The sequence below is a fragment of the Drosophila willistoni genome (assembly GCF_018902025.1).
Source record: "Drosophila willistoni isolate 14030-0811.24 chromosome 2R unlocalized genomic scaffold, UCI_dwil_1.1 Seg167, whole genome shotgun sequence".
Classification (NCBI taxonomy): domain Eukaryota; kingdom Metazoa; phylum Arthropoda; class Insecta; order Diptera; family Drosophilidae; genus Drosophila; species Drosophila willistoni.
The window spans coordinates 17704208-17718895 of record NW_025814050.1 but is presented as its reverse complement, the minus strand read 5'-3'; the positions used below and the strand labels follow the sequence as shown (position 1 = coordinate 17718895).

The window sequence follows — 14688 nt, the reverse complement described above, 5'->3', positions numbered from 1 at the left end:
TGCAAAAATATACATTTGTTATGAGCAGATTTTTTATACCATGCGCTCATATGGTGAAATGGTATATTAAAGTCGCCAAGATGAATAAAGTATATATATTCTTTATCAGCATCAACAGCCGAGTCGACGTAAAGGCCCCGCAAATTTTTTCATAGACTATGCTACCTAAAGAAACAAAATTTGTATGTATACTGTCTTAGTAAATATTTTTTCATTTGATGCATGGTATTCCAAAGTCGTCGAAACGATATATTTATGGAATTTTCGTACATTTTTGATGCATGTTTAGTTATATATTTATTTTTATTATTTATAGAATTAAATAGAATTAATTTCAGTACATATGTATATTAATAATTTATTTCTAATCTTAAGTCTATATAAAACTACAACCTATTGAACTACTAAACAATCAATGGCTACTAAGTCCAATGACTTATGCTTTATTTAATAGTTTCAGTAAGTTGCTATTGAAAAAACGTCATTAGTTTGTTATTTGCTTGTATTAAGCATGAATGTTGACAAACTTTATCAACACTCTGTTCATGATTGTTTGCAATTTTTTGTTTAGTTGAATGCCAAGGCAAGTATATTTCATCATTAACTTAGCCAACAACATCTATAAACATTTTCATAGCCCATATCGATGAAGTAGAGTACTCGAAATTATTAAAAAATCTAAAGCAACGTCGAAAAAGGCAATGTGGGCATTTATAATGTATTATAATGTAATGTAATAAAACTCTTGGTTCTTAAAAATTTGAAAACATTGTTTTATATTTAATGTTTCAAATTCATTTCATTAAATGTGTTAATATTGATTCAAAAATTTTTGTTTTAGTATACGATTTTTTCTAATGGGCATATTTTTTGCCATAGCCCATAAATGTTCCATAGTTTTCGAACCAATTTTAGACAATTTTCGTGGTAAGGTTGGGATCAATCGTTGTCTTTATAAAATTTGAGTTTCCAATCAGGCCGCAAAACTCAAGAGGCATTAAAACAATATTCATTTTTTACATTAATACCGTATAAAGAGCATTTTAAAGTCGTCGATGCCAATTGATTATGGAAACAAATTGTTTAAAATTATTCGTCATGCTGTTTCACGTTGATAAGGCTAAAGTCTTATCAGTTGTAGAGCTATATAAAGAGGCTTTGGAATACCAATCGCAAATTGTTTTCCACAAACATTTGCCGCGTCGACAATGGCATTTAATCCGAGTCAAATTTTGCTGTTAGCCCTGGCAGGGGCAGTTCTTATTGGCGGTAGTCAAAGTGCAAATATATTGGGAATATTTACAAGTATAAGTCCTTCCCACCTGATTATTCAGATGTCAATGGTAAAGGTTTTAGCAGAAAATGGACACAATGTGACAGTCATAACGACTCTGAAACCGGTTGTAAATCATCCAAATATCACAGTCATACGTATTCCACTTACCCCAGAAGAAGAAAAACAACTAACCCAGATGATTACAGGCATGACAAATCAGGAGTCAAAAAATATGATTTACACAATGTATCGAATTGCCACGCAAATGACCTTAGTATTTGATAAAATGGAATCTGTAATGATTGATCAGAGAGTAAAGGATTTGTATGAGAATCAAGATAATCGATTTGATCTTGTCTTTTTGGGATTCTTTATGAATAACTATCAATTAGGATTAGCTCAAAAGCTGAAGGCTCCTGTGGTCATTGCTGCTTCAGTGCCCCCATCAGAGATTATGAACTATTTGATTGGTAATCCAGCGGAGTTGGCATATGTCCCTACATTTCAAATTGCTGTAGAAAAAAATCAAGGGATGACATTCGGTCAGAGACTTAAGAACTATATAGCAAGTTTGGGTTCTTCCGTTTTTGTGACATACCTAGAAAATAAAAATGGAAAAATCTACAAGTAAGATACAAAAATATTAAAGTAAATTGAAATTAAATATCACTTTTCACCAAACAGTTCACACTTTGGAAATGATCCTGAGATGCCCAGCTATGAGGATTTGAAAAAGAATGTGTCCCTTGTGTTCTTTGCTTCTCATGGTATTAGTGAAGGACCCATTCGACCAAATGTTCCTGCTGCTATTGAAGTCGGTGGCATTCAGATTAAGGATAAGCCCGATCCTTTGCCACAGAATATGGAAAAGTTCTTAAATGAAGCGAAGCACGGAGCCGTTCTATTGAGCTTAGGGTCAAATGTAAAGAGCTCCCTGTTAAAACCCGAAATTGTCCAGAAGATTTTTAGTGTTCTGTCAAAACTTAAACATAATGTGATCTGGAAATGGGAAGACTTAGAAAACACTCCCGGAAAGTCTGCAAATATACTCTATTCCAAATGGGTACCTCAAGATGATATTCTGGCTCATCCTAATCTAAAGTTATTTATTACCCATGCCGGCAAAGGAGGCATTACTGAGGCTCAGTATCATGGAAAGCCCATGTTGGCTCTTCCAGTATTCGGCGATCAACCTGCTAATGCTGAATCAATGGTTAAAGCGGGCTTTGGCGTCTCCTTGGAATTATTAACTTTAGAAGAGGAAGCTTTTGAAGAATCTTTACTGGAGGTGCTTAAAAATCCAAAATATGCACAAGCAGTTGGCACATTTTCATCCCTCTATAGAGATCGTCCTCTGAGTGCTCGGCAAAATGTTCTCTATTGGTCGGAATATGTGATACGTCATCGTGGTGCGCCTCATTTGCAGAGCCCCGTGGTGCATATGGGTGTGATAGCCGCTAATAATTTAGATATTTATTTATTATTAGCAGGCATTTTGCTTATCTCGTTGCTACTCCTAAAAGTTTTTATTAAATTTGTTTGTAGGAAGATCAATGCAGGAAAGTCTCAAAAAATTAAGAAACATTGAGATAAGACAATAATATGGTTTGGAAGATAAATAATACTCTTTGAATAAAAAATCTTAAATTTAAATATTTTTTTCTCTTATTTCGTTCATATTTTCATATTTTAGTTATATGAATAAGCAATCTTTCTAAAGTTAAGTTCTAATCTTACATTGGGCAAGCCTTATTCTGCGAGTTAAGATATTGTCAAAGAAACCACAGCATTAGCTGCTAATTTTAGAATGAAATAAAAGTTTATTATTTTTTGTGGTACATGTACATAATTAACCCTCCTACATGTTGGCTCTGTAAATGTTGACGTAGAAAAAAACCAGACGGTTAGTAGAAATGACCAAAAATTAAAGCATTAATATTTATAGAAACAGACAGACACACACACACACATATAAACTTTGGTATGCCCTCTGCAAATGACAACAACTTGTGGCAGACACTATGGCTATATACCGAAAGTTTTACGACGAAAGAGAGATAAATCTTATAAACATTATCAGCCATCTCGTTTAATGGAAAGATACAGATGAAGAATTCGTGGCGTTGATAAGATATGATTTTCAGTGCATATGTTTGACTGAGCATTCATCTTTTTCCTCAGTTTAAGCCAAAAGTTGCCAACGTAATGAAGGGAGTTCTTGTTTTATTCCTGGGGTGGATCTCCATCAGCCAAAGTGCCAATATTTTGGGAATTTTCACATGTCCCATGCCATCACACTTAATAGTGCATATGTCGGTGGCAAAGATTTTGGCTGAAAATGGACATAATGTGACAGTTTTGACAACTTTGGAGCCAACTATTAAGCATAAAAACATTAATGTGATACAAATTCCTTTGCCAGAAGAGGATGGGAAACAACTGAAGCATATTTTTGGCAATATGGGCAAGACCGATAACGGTAGCGTTTTGGGAATATTTCTACGAGGATTCAAATACATTGCGTTCGCGATAGCAAAAATGTTTGATGCTCTCAAGGATCCGCGAGTTAAGGACTTGTATGAGAATAAGGGAAACAAATTCGATTTAATATTATCTGGTATGCTAATCAATAACTATCAAATGGGTTTGGTCCATAAATTAAAAGCCCCAGTGATTGGAATTTTGCCTGTACAACCGTTCGAGTTTCTTGGTGTCGCAGTGGGCAATCCCCGAGAGTTGTCTTATGTTCCCGCCATGAATGTAGGAGTAGAAAAAGGTGAGATTATGACATTTTCACAACGGATCAAGACTCTTGCCATGAGCGTGGGGCATACTATTTGGAATGGCTTGGAAAATATTGAAAATAAAAAACGTTATAAGTGAGTTTCGAAATTTAAACTTAGTAAGTGTAAGCCTAATGTTTTTATTTTGTAGATATCTTTATGGTGATGATCCTACAATGCCTCGCTTTGAAGATTTAAATAAAAATATTTCGTTGATATTCTTCAACTCTCATGCTCTCAGTGAAGGACCAATTAGACCCAATCTGCCAGGAGTAATTGAAATTGGAGGCATACAAATCAAAGACACTCCGGATCCCTTACCAAAAAATATAGCTGAATTTCTAGATAATGCCAAGGAAGGGGCTATCCTCTTGAGTTTAGGATCCAACATTCAATCTGATCATTTAAAATCAGATGTCGTACAAAAAATGTTCAGTGTTCTATCAAAACTTAAATTGAAAGTCATCTGGAAGTGGGATAAATTGGAGCACATACCTGGAAATTCCTCGAATATATTGTATTCCAAATGGTTACCCCAAGATGATATATTGGCCCATCCGAATATCAAATTATTCATCACTCATGCGGGCAGGGGAGGCATCTCTGAGGCTTCTTATCATGGCAAACCAATGTTGGCTTTACCCATGTTTGGTGATCAACAGGGAAATGCTGGCTCAATGGTCAAACAAGGATTTGGATTAAGCCTCAAATTGTTGGAGTTGAAAGAGAAGACATTTCAAAATACTATCAATGAGATTTTGCAGAATTCTCAATACAAAGAAAATGTGGAAAACTTCTCAAAACTTTATAGAGATCGTCCGCTAACTGCTCGACAAAGTGTGATCTATTGGACTGAGTATGTCATGAGATATCATGGTGCGAAGCATTTACAAAGTCCTTTGATGCACATGGACTTTATAGCTGCCAATAATTTGGATGTTTATGGATTACTGGGGATTCTGGTAGCTTTTGTTTTATATCTCAAGTACTATCTCATTAAATTTATTTTCAGAAAAATTACAAAAATTGCAAAAGTCAAGAAAAATTAATTAAAATTCTTGTTGACATATATCAAAAAATAAAGAGGCGAGGAAAATGAGAAGATTACTCATTGTATTTGGGAATAAATTTGGCATGTCTATTGTTATATTAACCTCGTCTCAGAAAAAGTTGAGACACTACAATAATCAAAGAAATCTGCCGCAAAATGTTTGAGATAATTTATGGGAAGGTTTTCGTCAATTTTATGAATTATTAAGATCAGACGATGCTAGTAATTTTCAAAGTCTTCGTCGCTATACACATGGGAGATACCGACCAATCCCAGCCGATAATATTTTCCTAGATTCAAAAATTCAACTTCAATTCAACCAAACTTTACGTTCACGTTCTTAATCGCTCATATAGTAATCATAAATTCAACCTACAGAAATGTCATGCTGATTAAAATGGTTAGAGTGTTTTTTACTTTCTAATCAATCGTTTCATAAAAATTTAAAGTCGTCACGGTGACACTATGGAGGTACTACTGTAAAGAGTATTAAGATTAAAATATTAATTTAAATTAATTTTACTCGAAAATGTGCCCAAAACTATGCAAAGCCTTAAGACTGATCATGAAACTGAAGGTGTTGTTATCGGTCGTTTTTCGTGATTAGTTCGTCGTTGATAGATTTTGTGAGCCAATTGCTTTATCACAACTAGACGATGGAATCGTAATTTTAATCTATCCATTATAAGTGCTGATAAGCAAACTCTTGAAAAAGTATAAAAAGCTTCTTGCTCGTTTTAGTTAGCCGATAGTTGTTTAAAAGACTTTGCCATGGTGATCAGAAATACTTTTTTGCTGACGCTTGTCGTCTTCATTGTCGTGGGTTCTGCGCAAGGTGCCAATATTTTGGGCATATTTACCAGTCCAAGCCCTTCGCATAATATTGTTCACCTTTCGGAGGCAAAAGTATTGGCCGACAATGGTCACAATGTAACGATTATAACTTGTGCGAAACTTCCCGTGAACCATGAAAATTTTACCGTTGTACGCATTCCGATAAATAAAGAAGCGGAACGTCAAATAAACGAAGGCTATGCGGCTATGGTTCAAGGTGATAGCACATCCTTTATTGGAATGTTGTTGCATAGTTCAAAATTTATGAGAAACAGTTTACAGATTATGTTTGAAGTGTTAAAGGATCAAAGAGTGAAAGATCTGTATGAGAACAAGGATAATAAATTTGATTTGGTCATAAGTGGATATTTTGTGAACAATTATCAATTCGGTGTAGCTCACAAACTCAAGGCTCCTTTAATAATATCATTTTCGGCGCAACCTTTTGGAATACTTAACACTTTAGTAGGCAATCCCTTAGAGCTGTCATACGTTCCGGCAATGTACACTGTAGTGAAGACGGGAGAGACGATGACTTTTGGCCAACGATTGTATACATTTGCTTTAACCGTAGTTCAAACAATTTGGTTTATAGTCTTCGAATGGGAGAATGAAAGGCGTTACTTGTAAGTAGTAATTGAATCGCTTATGTCCAATACATTAGAATTACTTTTTATTTTGTTCACAGGGAGCTGTATGGAGACGATCCATCTATGCCCAAATATGCGGATCTCAATAAAAATGTTTCCCTAATGTTTATTGCCACTCATGGACTTAGTGAAGGACCCATAAGACCAAATGTGCCAGCTTTCGTGGAAATTGGAGGCATACAAGTCAAAGACAAGCCAGATCCTTTACCCAAAGACATTGAACAGTTCTTAAATAATGCCACCCATGGAGCTATACTTTTAAGTTTGGGCTCAAATGTGAAAGGAGATCATCTGAAACCAGAAATTGTGCAAAACATGTTCAAGGTATTGTCGAATCTCAAGCAGAATGTCATCTGGAAATGGGAGAATCTTGAACAAACACCCGGAGAATCCTCCAATATACTCTACTCCAAATGGTTACCACAAGACGACATTTTGGCCCATCCTAATACTAAATTATTTATCACACATGCGGGCAAAGGAGGCGTCGTTGAGTCACAGTATCATGGCAAGCCCATGTTGGCTCTTCCAGTCTTTGCAGATCAACCCACCAATGCCCAAACTATGGTTAGCCATGGATTTGGTTTAAGTCTTAAATTGCTCGAACTGCAGGCGGATGAATTTCACAGTGCTATCATTGAGTTGCTTGAGAATCCAAAGTATACCACAAGTGTTCAAACTTTCTCGAATCTGTTTCGAGATCGTCCTTTGTCTGCCAGACAAACTGTTCTCTATTGGTCTGAATATGTGATAAGGCATCATGGGGCAAAGCACATACAGAGTCCTTTGGTACATATGGACTTTATATCTGCCAACAATTTGGATATTTTTGCCTTATTCCTACTGATCAGTTTAATCAGTTTATGGTTAACCAAGATCATGTTGACATTTGCCGTCAGAAAGTTTAAGAGCAAGTCATCGATGTTGGCAAAAAAAATAAAAGTCAAGACTAAGTAAACGTATATGTAGATTTTTTAATATTAATTGTTTATAAATGTGTCATAATATGACATGGCTATTTTGTTGTTCTTTTAGCGATAAAGCGTGGGAAATATTTACGGAAATGTTTGGCGCATGTTAAATTATTGCGTAAGGCTCAATGGCAGATAAGACATATCAGTCAGAATATAAAGCGTAGGCCTAAGCGACCACTGATAGTAAATGTTTCGGTGGCAACGTGGGGGCATTTTAACATGTATTATTATATTTATATATTGTTGCTTGTTTTTAAAGAGATAAGCATGATTTGTTATAGGTTAGCCTAACTCATAGACAATATGTTGTATTATTTCGCTTATTACTATGACTAATACAATTGGGTCTTGTTAGTTCTATATTAGATTCCTGCAATCAAAGCAAATACGAGGTATTTTGGTGGCCCGTCTCACCTTGATGACCATGGGCCATACATTAATTCAGGGTAAGAGTTTTACCTTCAATGTTTAATTTATAAATCTCAATAAAAGGGGTGGGACCCATTATCGCTTAAGGAAGCCCATTTTTATCGTACGGTATTCTGATTTTTATAATGTCATAAATAGGTATAATCAATCTTAAAAAATACACTTGAAAAATAAAGTTGTTGATCAAAAATTTAATTATAAGAAAGCTATACAATATCGTAGTTAAATCTTGTCCAGGTTTTAGCCACATCGTATGAAAGTAAATGAAATTCAAGATAAGAATGTAATTGATTCGAGCGATAATTTCTAGGGAAACTAGATGATATAGTCGAACGTTCTGGGTGAATCCGAAATATACAAGTTTACGAAATACACAAGTATAGAGAAAGTGTAGCCTTCGCCGGATAAAAGTACATAGAAAATTAATCAGCTATTTTGATGCAAAAAGGGAGCGTTTTTCTATTCTCCCTATCAATATGTTTATATTCTTGATCAGCATGCTGGTTAGTGTCGATTTCTTCAATTCCATCAATCAGAGCTACTGTGGAAAATATTGGCTACTATATGTATAAACGCTCATTACACTTAGACTCAAGGGCGAAAAAATATAAGAAGAACATATGTTTCATTTATCAAAAATTTATATACCCTTTTGGTAAGGGCATAAAAATTCATCTGCAGCAATGAATAGGCAAAAAACAAAGCTTATCAATACCCAGACTAATCGTGATACTCAACATTTTCATAGACACTTATCGCTAACGAGGAAACCATGTTGGCTGATTGAATTCAGTTTACATTTAATACTTAAAGCTGAAAGATGGCCCGAGCCAACGGAACTTTATTTACTCTTTTGGGTATAGTTACCTGTTTTATCCTCATCGGCGGAATACATGGAGCAAATATATTGTGTTTATTCACAAGCATAAGTCCATCACATTTGGTTATACAAATGTCGATGGCTAGAATTTTATACGACAGGGGACATAATGTGACTGTTGTGACAACGCTCAAGTCACCGATTCCCATTGATCATACGAATATCAATCATATACAAGTTGAAATCTCCGAAGAAGATAAACAAATGTTGAGTTCTCTATTCGGCGATATGGCCAAAACTGATAATTCGAATGTGGTTCTGTCCATGTTTCGTTCATTTAAAAAAGTAAGTTTTATATTCAATAAAGTTGCGGGGACTTTGACAGATCCACTTGTGCGAAATCTATATGAGAACAAAGATAATAACTTCGATCTAGTCATTGTGGGTTACTTTATGAATAGCTCTCCAATGGCCATTGCTCATAAATTGAAAGTACCATTGATTGTGCAAGTTTGCAATCCGCCCTCGGATATAACGGCTGGTCGTATGTTGGGAAATCCCAAAGAATTGTCCTATGTTTCTGCCCAATATGCATCTGCTAATGAAGGAGAGCAGACATTTGGAAAACGATTTGCAAATATATTTACTAGCTTGGGCGTAAATGGATTCATGTTTTTCGTAGATAAGACAAACGAACAAAACTATTAGTGAGTATAATAATAAAGAACTTCAAACGATGTAGGTAAATTATATTTCTGTGCATTTTTTTTATAGCAAACTCGTTGGCGATGATGCAAGTTTTCCTGATTATGCGGATCTAAACAAAAATATATCTCTGGTGTTTTTTGCCTCACATGCTCCCAGCGAAGGACCAATACGACCCAATGTTCCTGGAGTTATTGAAGTGGGCGGCATTCAGGTCAAAGATCAACCAGATCCTTTACCCCAAAACATAAAGGAATTCATTGGAAATGCCACAAATGGAGCAATCCTTCTAAGTTTGGGTAGCAACATAAAGGGATCTCACATTAAAGCCGACACTATGCAAATAATGTTCAAAGTCTTATCAAAGCTGAAGCAACGTATAATCTGGAAATGGGAAGATTTGGATAATACACCCGGCAAGTCAGATAATATACTCTACTCTAAGTGGGTGCCCCAGGATGATGTTCTTGCCCATCCGAATATAAAATTATTCATCACTCATGCTGGCAAAGGAAGCATTACAGAAGCACAGTATCATGGCAAACCCATGTTGGCTCTGCCAGTTTTTGGAGATCAACCTGCCAACGCTGCAGTTATGGTTTCTCAACATTTTGGTCTCAGTCTAAGTCTTTTGACGCTTGAGGAGCAACAGTTTTATGACAGCTTAATCGAAGTTCTGGAAAATCCAAAATATACCCAGAAAGTTACAAAATTTTCATCACTCTATCGTGATCGTCCTTTAACAGCACGTGAGAGTGTAATATATTGGACCGAATATGTAATTAGACATCATGGAGCAAAGCACTTGCAAAGCCCAGTAGTTCATATGAACTTTATAGCTGCCAATAATTTGGATATTTATGCCTTAATATTGGTTGTACTTTTAATTAGTTTTTATACAACAAAAATTTCAATTATTTGGCTATATGGCAAATGTAAGACAAAGACATCTAAGTCTGCCCAACAAAAAGTGAAAGTTAAGCGAAACTGAGTACAAAAACATTAAAATGACTTAATTGATAAGAGAAATAAAAGAAATTAATAACAAACTGCTTTTGTTTGTGTTTGTGTTTCAGTGCGATTGTAGTTTAAGTTATCAATCAAGTGCTGATTCTAAGATAAGTGAGTGAAGGTAAATAAACGAGGGTAGATTAAAAAATAATTTATAAAATTTCCATCACAAAAGTTACTTTATGTATAATAAAGCGATCAGTTTAATGACGAATGAAAACAAGATCAAGGGTGCATACGTGAGCTCGACCAAGTCTAATAAAGAGAGTAATTTTTATTTTGTGGGGGGTCGCTGATCTACGAACGAGAGTCATTCCAAGAAATATTAGCAAGGTTTACTTTGTGTTCTCATGAAAATCAACCTAAAAGATGCATTAGAAATAGATTTAATAATTTTATTAGAGATTTGTTAGCTTATTACTTGGCATATTCATATTTATGGATCGCATAGGAAGTTGACATTTTCTTTTCATTTCATAACATCCACATCGGATATACTTGATTGCACCCGGAAGTGAGAACAGGGCTAATTATGAAGTATTATGCTTATGCTAGAAGTAATATCAGGAACATAAAATATTTAAAAATTGATTAAGATTCATTAGCGAGAATGTTTTCATCATACTATAATGAAAAGAAGGAAATACTTAGCCCAGTTTAATAGCTAATCAAGATTCCAAAAAGCCAATGATGGACCAATTTCAATACTATTTAGATAATATATACAACAAAAACATATTTTAAGCGCTGTTAAAAATTTAAAGAGTCTATGAGTTATTACAAAAAACTCTTAAGTCTACCCTCGCATAAAGGAAAATGCATCAAGATCAATGTTCTCATAAAGTTTCGCGATATTGTATATAGTTTCTTGATAATGGATTAGCTGGCAACAAAAAAGTAGCCGACTTGCTAGACACATATAACTGGAAGATAAGAGGCTATATAAGATTCCAGCCTTAATCTACAATTTCAGTTAGTTGAAATATTTTGAACTGGCATCATGTTTCTAGTTTTACAAACAGTTTGTGTAATTTTTGTGTTTATACAAATTGCACAGTGTGCAAATATTCTTGGTGTATTTACATGTCTGAGTCCTTCACATTTAATTGTGGAACTATCCGAGATGAGAGTGTTGGCTGATAATGGACATAATGTAACGATTGTTACAAGTCTGAAGCCCCCCATAAGACATAAGGATTTCAATGTTATTCACGTTCCATTGAATGCGGCAGAGGAACAGCGGATGAGTGCAACTTATTTGGAAATGTCTCAACTTGCTGATCAAAATATTATATCATTGATATGGTTAAATATGAAGGCCATGCAATTTGTTTACAAGAAAATGTTTGATACTCTCAATGATCCGAGAGTTAAGGATCTCTATGAGAATAAGGCAAACAAATTTGATTTATACTTTGGCGAATATTTCATGAATAATCATGAATTGGGTTTGGCTCATAAGCTAAATGTTCCGATTATACTTTCACTACCAGCTCAGCCCTTTGATTTTGTAGGATCTTTAATTGGTAATCCCAGAGAGTTATCTTATGTACCCACAGTGAATGTAGCAGTCGAACAAGGACAATTTATGAATTTTTCTCAACGATTGCACAATATCTGTATGAGTTGGCTGCTCAGAATATTCATGATCAAACAGCATATGAGTAACAAGAAAAAATATGAGTAAGTTGTCTTTAAATTGAGACAAAATTTGTAGCCCCATTTTAATTGAATTTTTATTTAAAGGTTACTTTATGGACATGATTCAGAGATGCCAAAATATGAAGATCTAACTAAAAATGTTTCCCTTATATTCTTTAATTCACATTCGCTAAGCGAAGGACCTATACGACCGAATCTGCCTGGCATAATTGAAATTGGTGGCATACAGGTTAAAGATCAACCCGATCCTTTACCAAATGATATTGCCAATTTTTTGGACAATTCCAAACATGGAGCTATACTCTTTAGTTTGGGTTCGAATGTTCGCAGTAGCCATCTGAGTCAAGAGGTAGTTACTAGCATGTATCGTGTTCTATCAGGACTTAAACAAAATGTTATCTGGAAATGGGATGAAATGGAAAATATCCCTGGAAACTCGTCAAATATCATGTTCTCCAAGTGGTTGCCACAAGATGACATTTTAGCCCATCCCAATATCAAATTGTTCATCACCCACGCGGGCAAAGGAGGCATCATTGAGTCACAGTATCATGGCAAACCCATGTTGGCTCTTCCCGTATTCGCCGATCAACCGTATAATGCTGCGGTAATGGTTAACTTGGGTTTCGGTTTAAGCTTAGAAATGATCAAATTTGAAGAAACACTTTTCAAAGATCGTTTAAATGAGGTCCTAGATAATCCCAAGTACACGCAAAGTGTGGAAAACTTCTCCCGTCTATATAGAGATCGTCCATTAACAGCCCGTGAAACTGTTCTCTATTGGACTGAATATGTTTTAAGGCATCACGGTGCAAAACATTTACAAAGTCCTATCGTACATATGAGTTTTATTGAAGCTAATAATTTAGATATTTTTGGCATATTTCTAAGTATTTTAGTTGTCAATATATTGTTTATACAATTTGTAATTCGATTGTTAGTTAGAAAATGGTTTAAAAAATCTGTAGTTGTTGAAATCAAGAAACGAATTAGAATTGTAATTAAAACAAAAACGACATAGTTCTATAAATAAATGTAAATATAATAGTTGAATTGACTATTTAAACCAATATTGTAACAATTTATTTTAACAATCCATTCTTAAAAGCTAAAGGGCCATCCAGGATAACTTCCTCTTTTATACCTTACAATCTTGTGCCTTCCACTTTACTCTACCTTTCATCGTTTATTTCTTCTTCATACCCCAACAATACACAAAACTTTTTCTGTCGACATATTTTGGCAACTTTATTACAAAAATACATCGAATAGTTTCTCTCTTCATTGCCAAATGGAGATTCATTGTCTAGTCTATGTTTTTCAGCAACCAAATGGAAATTCTTCAAACTACCCAAACGGCTTGGAAAACAAAAAACCCAAAAAAAGTGAACCATTTTGCAATAAAGAAATTTCAATTGAAATAGCAAATGCAAAAGTGGCAAACGCAGGGGAGATTCGTTTCCAATGGCAGCAAAATATTTCAGTCATCTATGGGCAAGAGCCAAACCATGGACATGGTTAGGGGAAAAAGCTGCCAATGAGTCGAGTGAGCGACTCATACTCGTATTAATTGCTCTAAAAGTTGTTACACCAAAAAAATTTTATTAATAAATTTCATCAGTAGCATATGTGAATTCCAAACAGAAAAGGAACACGGTAGAAATTTTTGCTGTTCCATTTTTAAAATATTTATTTAGTAGTGCAAATACATATGTATTTGATTTCTGCGTAATGAAAGAATATTCTTTGTTAAAATGTGAAAGTGGCAAATGGAAATATGAAAATGGGTTTCAAACTTCTCATTCCCAGCCAAAAAGAAAAACAGATACAAAACGAATGCTGTAAAAGTGTGCAAATAATATGTTCATTTGATGATGGATACAACTAGAATATTAAGATGTATAAAAAATGTTTTATATTTTTATAAATACATAGAGTTTTACACTGTATTTGTATAAAGTGAAATGTTTGATAGCCTTTCAATTCGTTAATAGTTACATTCTTTGTTTATAATTACTTTGGTATTGATGTGTATGAAGGTTTTTTTCATGGCATTTTTTACACTGAAATTACCAGTTATGATTGCAGTCATTAATTTTGGAATATTAAGTTCCAGCTGTTATTTTAATATAAACGAAACTGTATTTAAGTTTCTGCCCTTTAAATCATTCCCTAGGCACAAAATCTTTTGGGTTGGAATGGATTATATGGATGGATTTTCATCGAGCAGCTCCTTCTTTTTAGCGTATTAAAAGGTTTCTAGCCTTCTTCCATTCTGAACGGTCCAAATTCGATACGATTAGAAAGTTTGATTCCGCTTAACTTCACGTTCTGCTCCTTATACTTTTTGCTTATTCCGATGCGCTTTAGCAGTAGTATTCTATGATTGAAAGGAGTAAATCAACAATTCCCGCAAATGGCGAATATTCGGCACAAATCCACACAATTTAACAATGCACAAAACTAGTATGACTAATGTATCGAAAAAGTTTT

The 14688-nt window shown here is 34.6% G+C and overlaps 5 protein-coding genes across 5 annotated transcripts; all 5 read left to right on the top strand.

Moving 5' to 3' along the window:
- The first annotated feature begins 1193 nt into the window (after positions 1-1193).
- Positions 1194-2911, top strand: LOC6642673 (UDP-glucosyltransferase 2). The gene is made up of 2 exons (XM_002065265.4): positions 1194-1903; positions 1961-2911. Exons 1-2 carry the CDS (start codon positions 1209-1211, stop codon positions 2862-2864), a joined length of 1599 nt encoding a protein of 532 aa, XP_002065301.3. The 5' UTR covers positions 1194-1208; the 3' UTR covers positions 2865-2911.
- Positions 2912-3481: 570 nt separating this feature from the next.
- On the top strand, positions 3482-5108 carry LOC26530106 (UDP-glycosyltransferase UGT5). Its single transcript, XM_015178503.2, has 2 exons — positions 3482-4155; positions 4211-5108. The coding sequence occupies exons 1-2, from the start codon at positions 3482-3484 to the stop codon at positions 5106-5108; spliced, it is 1572 nt and encodes a 523-aa protein (XP_015033989.2).
- A 467-nt stretch (positions 5109-5575) lies between these two features.
- Positions 5576-7551, top strand: LOC6642672 (UDP-glycosyltransferase UGT5). Its single transcript, XM_002065264.2, has 3 exons — positions 5576-5581; positions 5852-6570; positions 6633-7551. The coding sequence occupies exons 1-3, from the start codon at positions 5576-5578 to the stop codon at positions 7549-7551; spliced, it is 1644 nt and encodes a 547-aa protein (XP_002065300.2).
- Positions 7552-8817: 1266 nt separating this feature from the next.
- Positions 8818-10571, top strand: LOC6642671 (UDP-glycosyltransferase UGT5). Its single transcript, XM_002065263.4, has 2 exons — positions 8818-9524; positions 9592-10571. Exons 1-2 carry the CDS (start codon positions 8818-8820, stop codon positions 10511-10513), a joined length of 1629 nt encoding a protein of 542 aa, XP_002065299.4. The 3' UTR covers positions 10514-10571.
- A 1733-nt stretch (positions 10572-12304) lies between these two features.
- Positions 12305-13307, top strand: LOC6642670 (UDP-glycosyltransferase UGT5). Its single transcript, XM_047010479.1, has 2 exons — positions 12305-13131; positions 13304-13307. Exons 1-2 carry the CDS (start codon positions 12305-12307, stop codon positions 13305-13307), a joined length of 831 nt encoding a protein of 276 aa, XP_046866435.1.
- Positions 13308-14688: the final 1381 nt, after the last annotated feature.

Bases quoted from the DNA above. Each gene is read 5' to 3' on its own strand.
- LOC6642670 (XM_047010479.1), top strand. From the start codon at position 12,305: ATGCCAAAATATGAAGATCTAACTAAAAATGTTTCCCTTATATTCTTT.
- LOC6642672 (XM_002065264.2), top strand. The intron at 6,571-6,632 runs GTAAGTAGTAAT...TTTTGTTCACAG, and splicing joins GAGAATGAAAGGCGTTACTT to GGAGCTGTATGGAGACGATC.
- LOC26530106 (XM_015178503.2), top strand. From the start codon at position 3,482: ATGAAGGGAGTTCTTGTTTTATTCCTGGGGTGGATCTCCATCAGCCAA. The intron at 4,156-4,210 runs GTGAGTTTCGAA...TTTATTTTGTAG, and splicing joins GAAAATAAAAAACGTTATAA to ATATCTTTATGGTGATGATC.
- LOC6642673 (XM_002065265.4), top strand. From the start codon at position 1,209: ATGGCATTTAATCCGAGTCAAATTTTGCTGTTAGCCCTGGCAGGGGCA. The intron at 1,904-1,960 runs GTAAGATACAAA...TTCACCAAACAG, and splicing joins AAAAATGGAAAAATCTACAA to TTCACACTTTGGAAATGATC.
- LOC6642671 (XM_002065263.4), top strand. From the start codon at position 8,818: ATGGCCCGAGCCAACGGAACTTTATTTACTCTTTTGGGTATAGTTACC. The intron at 9,525-9,591 runs GTGAGTATAATA...TTTTTTTTATAG, and splicing joins ACAAACGAACAAAACTATTA to CAAACTCGTTGGCGATGATG.